Genomic DNA, 8,357 nt, shown 5'->3' on the forward strand with positions numbered 1-8,357 from the left:
CTTAGTTCTCTCTCACACACACACACATACTACTGTTCAAAAGTTTGGGGTCACTTAGAAATGTCCTTGTTTTTGAAAGAAAATCACTTTTTTGTGCATTAAAAGAACATCAAATTGATCAGAAATACAGTGTAGACATTGTTAATGTTGTAAATGACTATTGTACCTGGAAACGGCAGATATTTATTTTAATGGACATGGGTGTACAGAGGCCCATTATCAGCAACCATCACTCCTGTGTTCCAATGGCACTTTGTGTTAGCTAATCCAAGTTTATCATTTTAAAAGGCTAATTGATCATTAGAAAACACTTTTGCAATTATGTTAGCACAGCTGAAAACTGTTGTGCTGATTTAAAGACGCAATACAACTGGCATTCTTTAGACTAGTTGAGTATCTGGAGTATCAGCATTTGTATCTGGAGCATCAGCATCAGCTCAAAATGGCCAGAAACAAAGACCTTTCTTCAGAAAATTGTAAGGTTATTCTTATTCTGAGAAATGAAGGCTATTCCATGCGAGAAATTTCCAAGAAACTGAAGATCTCGTACAACGCTGTGTACTATACCCTTCACAGAACAGCACAAATTGGCTCTAACCAGAATAGAAAGAGTGGAAGGACCCGGTGCACAACTGAGCAAGAGGACAAGTACATTAGAGTGTATAGTTTGAGAAACAGACGCCTCACAAGTCCTCAACTGGCAGCTTCATAGTACCCGCAAAACACCAGTCTCAACATCAACCGTGAAGATGTGACTCCAGGATGCTGGACTTCTAGGCAGAGTTGCAAAGCAAAATCTCAGACTGGCCAACAAAAATAAAAGATGGGCGAAAGAACACAGACACTGGACAGAGGAAGATTGGTTAAAAGTGTTATGGACAGACAAATCTACTTTTGAGGTGTTTGGATCACAGAGAAGAACATTCATGAGACGCAGAAAAAATTTAAATATGCCGGAGGAGTGCTTGACTCCATCTGTCAATCATGGTGGAGGCAGTGTGATAGTCAGGGGGTGCTTTGGTGGTGGTAAAGTGGGAGATTTGTAGAGAGTAAAAGGGATCTTGAAGAAGGAAGGCTATCACTCCATTTTGCAAAGCCATGCCATACCCTGTGGACGGCGCTTAATTGGAACCAATTTCCTCCTACAACAGGACAATGACCCAAAGCACAGCTCCAAACTATGCAAGAACTATTTAGGGAAGAAGCAGTCAGCTGGTATTCTGTCTATTATGGAGTGGCCAGCACAGTCACCGGATCTCAACCCTATTGAGCTGTTGTGGGAGCAGCTTGACCGTATAGTATGTATCAAATCAACATTTTATTGGTCACATACATACATACATGGTTAGCAGATGTTAATGCGAGTGTAGCGAAATATTTGTGCTTCTAGTTCCGACCATGCAGTAATATCTAACAAGTAATCTAACAATTTCACAACAACTACCTTATACACACACAAGTGTAAAGGAATGAATAAGAATATGTACATAAAAATATATGGATGAGCGATGGCCGAACGGCATAGGCAAGATGCAGTAGATGGTGTAGAGTACAGTATATACATATGAGGTGAGTAATGTAGGGTATGTAAACATTATATAAAGTGGCATTGTTTATTAAAGTGACACATTTATTACATCCCCCAAATTTTTTATTAAAGTGGCTAGAGATTTGAGTCAGTATGTTGGCAGCATCCACTCAATGTTAGTGATGGCTGTTTAACAGTCTGATGACCTTGAGATAGAAGCTGTTTTTCAGTCTCTCGGTCCCTTCTTTGATGCACCTGTACTGACCTCGCCTTCTGGATGATAGCGGGGTGAACAGGCAGTGGCTCGGGTGGTTGTTGTCCTTGATGATCTTTTTGGCCTTCCTGTGACATCTGGTGCTGTAGGTGTCTTGGAGGGCAGATAGTTTGCCCCCGCTGATGCGTTGTGCAGACCTCACTACCCTCTGGAGAGCCTTGCGGTTGTGGGTGGAGCAGTTGCCGTACCAGGCGGCGGTACAGCCCGACAGGATGCTCTCGATTGTGCATCTGTAAAAGTTTGAGTGTTTTTGGTGACAAGCCGAATTTCTTCAGCCTCCTGAGGTTGAAGAGGCGCTGTTGCACCTTCTTCACCACGCTGCCTGTGTGGGTGGACCATTTCAGTTTGTCTGTGATGTGTACGCCGAGGAACTTAAAACTTTCCACCTTCTCCACTACTGTCCCGTCGATGTGGATAGGGGGGGGCTCCCTTTGCTGTTTCCTGAAGTCCACGATCATCTCCTTTGTTTTGTTGACGTTGAGTGTGAGATTGTCTTCCTGACACCACACTACGAGGACCCTCACCTCCTCCCTGTAGGCCGTCTCGTCGTTGTTGGTTATCAAGCCTACCACTGTAGTGTCGTCCGCAAACTAGATGATTGAGTTGGAGGCGTGCATGGCCACGCAGACAGGGAGTACAGGAGATGGCCGAGAACGCACCCCTGTGGGGCCCCAGTGATGAGGATCAGCGGGGTGGAGATGTTTCCTACCCTCACCACCTGGGGGCGGCCCGTCAAAGTCCAGGACCCAGTTTCACAGGGCGGGGTCGAAACCCAGGGTCTCGAGCTTAATGACGAGTTTGAAGGGTACTATGGGTTAAATGCTGAGCTGTAGTCGATGAACAGCATTCTTACATAGGTATTCCTCTTGTCCAGATGGGTTAGGGCAGTGTGATTGCGATTGCGTCGTCTGTGGACCTATTGGGGTAGTAAGCAAATTAGAGTGGGTCTAGGGTGTCAGGTAGGGTGGAGGTGATATGATCCTTGACTAGTCTCTCAAAGCACTTCATGATGATGGAAGTGAGTGCTACTTGGGCGATAGTCGTTTAGCTCAGTTACCTTAGCTTTCTTGGAAACAGGAACAGTGGTGGCCCTCTTGAAGCATGTGGAAACAGCAGACTGGGATAGGGATGATTGAATATGTCTGTAAACACACCAGCCAGCTGGTCTGCGCATGCTCTGAGGACGCGGCTGGGGGTGCCGTCTGGGCCTGCAGCCTTGCGATGGTTAACACGTTTAAATGTTTTACTCATGTTGGCTGTGGTGAAGGAGAGTCCGCAGGTTTTGGTAGCGGGCTGTGTTGGTGGCACTGTTTTGTCCTCAAAGTGAGCGAAGAAGTTGTTTAGTTTGTCTGGGAGCAAGACATCGGGGTCCGCAACGGGGCTGGTTTTATTTTTGTAGTCTGTGATTGACTGTAGACCCTGCCACATTCCTCTCGTGTCTGAGCCGTTGAATTGTGACTCTACTTTGTCTCTATACTGACACTTAGCTTGTTTGATTGCGTTACGTAGGGAATAGCTACACTGTTTGTATTCGGTCATGTTTCCGGTCGCCTAGCCCTGATTAAAAGCAGTTGTTCGTGCTTTCAGTTTTACGCGAATGCTGCCATCAATCCACGGTTTCTGGTTTGGGAATGTTTTAATAGACAATAGACAATCACCGATGCACTTGCTAATAAACTCGCTCCCCGAATCAGCATATACATCAATGTTGTTGTTCGACGCTATCCGGAACATATCCCAGTCCATGTGATCGAAGCAATCTTGAAGCGTGGAATCAGATTGGTCAGACCAGCGTTGAACAGACCTGAGCATGGGCGTTTCCTGTTTTAGTTTCTGTCTATAGGCTGGGAGCAACTAAATGGAGTCGTGGTCAGATTTGCCGAAAGGATGGCGAGGGATGGCTTTGTATGCGCGGAAGTTAGAGTAACAATGATCCAGAATTTTCCCAGCCCGGGAAAGTAAGAAGTGCCCATCAAGCCAATTCAACTTGTGGCAACTAGAATGCCAAAGGTCTGCAAGGCTGTAATTGCTGCGAATGGAGGATTCCTTGACAAAAGAAAAGTTTAAAGGACACAATTATGATTTCAATTAAAAATCATTATTTATAACCTTGTCAACGTCGACTATATTTCCTATTCATTTTGCAACTCATTTCATGTATGTTGACATGAAGCTCTGATGAAGGCCGTGAGGCTGATACGTAAGCTTATTAAAGATCAGTGATACTATCAAGAGCAGTGTGTTTTTTCCTTCATGTATGTTTTCATGGAAAACAAGGACATTTCTAAGCGACCCCAAACTTTTGAATGGTAGTGTAGGCAAATAGATAGAGAGAAATTGTTTGCTCACATTGTGGTGTGGTACAGATTATAGTCTAATTAGGTTATTGTAGGGAGTGTTGAGTACCATCAGCTTCATAAGTATATTTGAGTGTGTTTGTGTGTGAAAGGCTGAGCGTGTACTGTGCGTGTGTGTTTGTGTGTATGAAGTGGATGTTTTTTCCCCATTTGCTGTGTCAACCTTTCATGCCCTCTACCAACGTCTTCTCATCATCTTTCTCCCCCTGCACTTTCCCTCACCACACTCCCACCTATCACACCAAATATCCCACTCGTCGTTGGTCGTCAACCAAGGAGCCCAACAGACAACTCCCTCCATCCCTTTATTCATTGAAGAACATTGAGATGCTGCCAGCTAGCTGTACTGTTCTGTAGCTGTGTGTAGGCTGGTGTGTTGGTGTGCATCCTAGCGTCACAGTGATAAGAGACTGCAGCTTGTAGCCTCAGATAGCACTGTACTGTATGTGTCAGTGTGTTTGGGGAAGGGGGGGGGTGTTGTAGAATTAAGTAGCTGTGTTCCTGATGCTTGATAAATATCCGTCCACCGTCATCATCAAGTGTTCCCACATCGTAAGTTGGTATTTTAGTATTGTACTGTGTGTTTGTGCTCTATTTGTTTTTGCAGTGCTCCTTCTCTATTTTCCACTCTGCTCTTATGTACTGTATTGTAGTGGACTGGCGGTTTTTGTGTGTATGATTTGGGGGTTGTTTGTCTTCCTTTTGCTTGCTGTTTGATTTAATGATCGGCGAGTGATCGAGACTGCAAAGAGCGACCATGACATTCCAGAATCCTTCACTTCTCACCTCTCATTGACCACCTTTTGCCCCCCCCCCCCTAGCAGATTACCCATAAACCCCTGCCTGTCTGCCTGACTCCTCTCATCACCATCAACACAGGAAGACCGAGCCAGGACCCTCATACTAACTGTCCTTTTTATTTACCTCTCTTTCTCTCCATCTTTCCCCTCTTTCTCTCCCCTGTCTCTCTGTCTCTCCCCCTCTCCCTCTCTCTTCGGTCTCTCTAAAAGATTAAGGTGGTCAATGCGTTCCGTAGCTCCCTTTACCCGGGGCTAGAGAACCCAGAATCCAGAAACTCCATCCATAACTTCATGGCCCACCCTGAGTTTGTCCCCCTGTCTGAGGAGGAGGCGCAGATCCCTGAGAGAGAGGAGTCCAGCAGCGATGAGGTGGATATGGAGATCCAGCCCATCCCCAGCTCCTCGACTGGGAGGGGAGAAGCTCCAGACGTCAGCCATGAGACCTCCTGCTGATCACCTCCTCTCTTCTCCGCTCTGATCTATCCATCCACCCCTGTCGGCCAGCTGGCTTCCCCCCTGCAGTTCCTCTCCTCCACCATGAGGAGGACCAGCGGTGCGCCCCTCAGATCCTTAGACTCATCCCACAGAGGGTGCACCCAGAGTGGGCAAGGGGTCCCGGTGCCAGCGCCTCCCCCTCTTCACCTCTTCCCTCCACTTCCTGAACCCTACACCCACCTCTCACCTGACCACCCCCACCTTGCCATTCTCATCGGCTTGCACTGACTGTGTCGCGTGTGCCCTTTAAGTCTGTGCAGAAGAGTGACATGCAGAGCATCCAATCACATTGTACCCCTAACTCATGGGTGGGAAGGACCATTTGGGGTCCACCAATCTGCTCCGTCGAAGGCCGTAGCCTGTCCTTCTGTCCATCTTTGGGGTTTTATATCAGTTTTTTTTTGGTTTTACCTCAGAGTAGCCTAGAACTGAAACGCAACATGTTTATCCTTCTGTACTAGCTTATACTCTGCATACGCTAACTGGCACAGAACTTTAAGAATATACCCATGTGTACATTAATATTGTATGTACATACATGTAACTGCCAAAATAAAGAAGACACTTAATTAAGTGAGGGATACAAAGTATATTGAAAGCAGGTGCTTCCACACAGATGTGGTTCCTGAGCTAATTAAGCAATTAACATCCCGTCATGTATACAAATACCCAGTTGCCCATTATTTTGGCTACCATGGTTAGAAGAAGAGGCCTCAAAGGAGCGTAGGGGGTTTAAAGTGTGTGTGTGTGTGTACGTGTCTGTCCCTCGATCTCAACCCAACTGAACGCTTATGGGAGATTCTTGAGCTGCGCCTGAGACAGCATTTTCCACCGCCATCAACAAAACACCAAATTATGGAATTTCTCGTGGAAGAATGCTGTCGCATCCCTCCAATAGAGTTCAAGACACTTGGAGAATCTATGCCAAGTCACATTTAAGCTGTCGTGGCAGCTAGTGGTGGCCCAACGCCCTATTTATGACACTTTATGTTGGTGTTTCCTTTATTTTGGCAGTTACCTGTATATATGCTTTATAGGCTCAACACAGCTCCCAGCTGATTTGGATGATCAGATGTACATGGCCCATGTGATTAACAGCTTTCAGCTACAAAGTTTCTCTTCTCTATTTCTCAATCTGTGTTTAAATTGTACAGCATGTATGCATTTGATCTGTTTTGAAGCAGGATGTACTGATGGGTTATTCAATTCAATGCAGGAAACCATGTCTTCATTAATTCTGATACACTACAGCTTTTCAATGATTTACGTTCAATCATCTAAACAACTCACTTTAATTTGGTTCTTCTGGGTCCATTTGACATGATTCCATTATGATTTATCCTGTTTTTGTTGAAGGACAGTGTAAAGAATGCTATGATATTTTAACAGAAAAGTGAATTCTCTTAAAACAACATTTTCAAGGTAAAGCTTGCAGCAGGCTAGAGCCAGAGGGCACCACCTCTCTGTGGAGTAGGGTCATAGCAAGACGATGTGGAGGTAAAAAAAGGGGAAGGGGCATCGCCCTCATCCGATGACCTCATCCTTATCTCATCCAATCAGAGTTCTGGTTTTCCCTAGCCCCTTGAGAGTAAGTTGCTTACGAAACTGCCTCAATATGGAGTAAGATTAAGAACGTCAGAGTGAAGTGAATGATATTTCACCCCCATCTCTCGTATGCATGACGTATATTATCCATGTCTCATCTGTGTTGAGTAGAATGGGAATTTAGAGATGGGTTATGTGAAACATTATTTGGGGTGGGGTTAGGACGTACGTATTCCTGTGGACAGAAATGGGTCATTGTTTTTGCTTTAGTCTGTCTCAACAAAAAAAATCCACCAAAAAAATAAAAGTCCACACAAATACATTCTCTGTAACTTAACAAGACAAATCTAGTTCTCGTTTTACACTGTTGACAAAGGGACGTTGGGCTTGTTCCTGTTAGCTCCGGTGTGAGTGTGTTATGTTGTTATCGAGCATCACTGTGTTGGCAGCAGAGTGACACAGGGGACTATCGATCTCTCCCATCATGCCTCTGGGAGAGCCAACCGTGAGCGGCCCAGATATAAATCCAATATCTCCCCCTCCCTCCTCACCCCGCCCCGCTCCCTCACACCCTCCCTCCTCCGGGCTGCTAGGATAGGGACACGGCACATCCCCACATGTCCTCTAGGGTCAACCAACCACAGATAATGGCGTAACAATAAGAGGAATACTCTAACAAGAAGAAGAAGAAAAATACTCAACCAGAGATGTGTATGAGAGCTCCTGTATTCAGTAGTGTATGTTGTTGTCAGAGGTGTCATGCCCGTAGGGGGCACAGGGGCACGTGCTCCCTCAGATTTGTCATGTTTAAAATATATTTTTTGGGGGTCTTTTTTTCTCTCTGTAATACTACTAGGCACCTAGCAGTTTTATATAACTAGCTACCAAGAAACCATTTCAGGCTATCAATACAGTTAGAGTAGCTAGCTTGTCATCCTCTTAGCTGGCAAGGTTGGTAGACTTCAGAAAAGCAAGCAATTACTAAATGTACTGAATAAGACTCACATTCCTTTCAATATTTTACCAGAGATGCAGAGAAGTATATTTAGTTTCTTTAAAAATAAGAACCACCAGTCAGGTGGATACAGACAGCTCAATTGGTATGCTTAGATATTCAGAAAAATATACATTTTTTTTACATAGAATTAAGCATAATGATTATGGCTCTAGATTACAGGGAAAAAGCTGCTTCAGATGTTAGAAAAATGCTAACTTCTCCAATTTACGGTCGGGGGGCTTACCACCCCTCCGGACCACCCCCCAGCCATCCTCACGTACTTTGTGCCCCCTAAGATTTTTGGGGTGCATGATTCCCCTGGTCATTGTTGTATATGATGGTAGAGAGAGTGTAAACTTGG

At 45.1% G+C, this 8,357-nt stretch overlaps 1 protein-coding gene across 1 annotated transcript in view; it reads left to right on the plus strand.

The window, feature by feature from the left end:
- LOC120063037 (plasma membrane calcium-transporting ATPase 1-like) overlaps window positions 1–7,895 on the plus strand; it is a 168,651-nt gene extending 160,756 nt beyond the window's left edge. The window contains exon 22 of the mRNA XM_039013157.1: window positions 5,170–7,895. Coding sequence (XP_038869085.1) covers window positions 5,170–5,412 — 243 coding nt within the window. The 3' untranslated portion in view covers window positions 5,413–7,895. The remainder of the gene's footprint in view (window positions 1–5,169) is intronic.
- Window positions 7,896–8,357: the final 462 nt, after the last annotated feature.

The sequence above is a fragment of the Salvelinus namaycush genome, chromosome 2, assembly GCF_016432855.1.
Source record: "Salvelinus namaycush isolate Seneca chromosome 2, SaNama_1.0, whole genome shotgun sequence".
NCBI classification, from domain to species: Eukaryota; Metazoa; Chordata; class Actinopteri; order Salmoniformes; family Salmonidae; genus Salvelinus; species Salvelinus namaycush.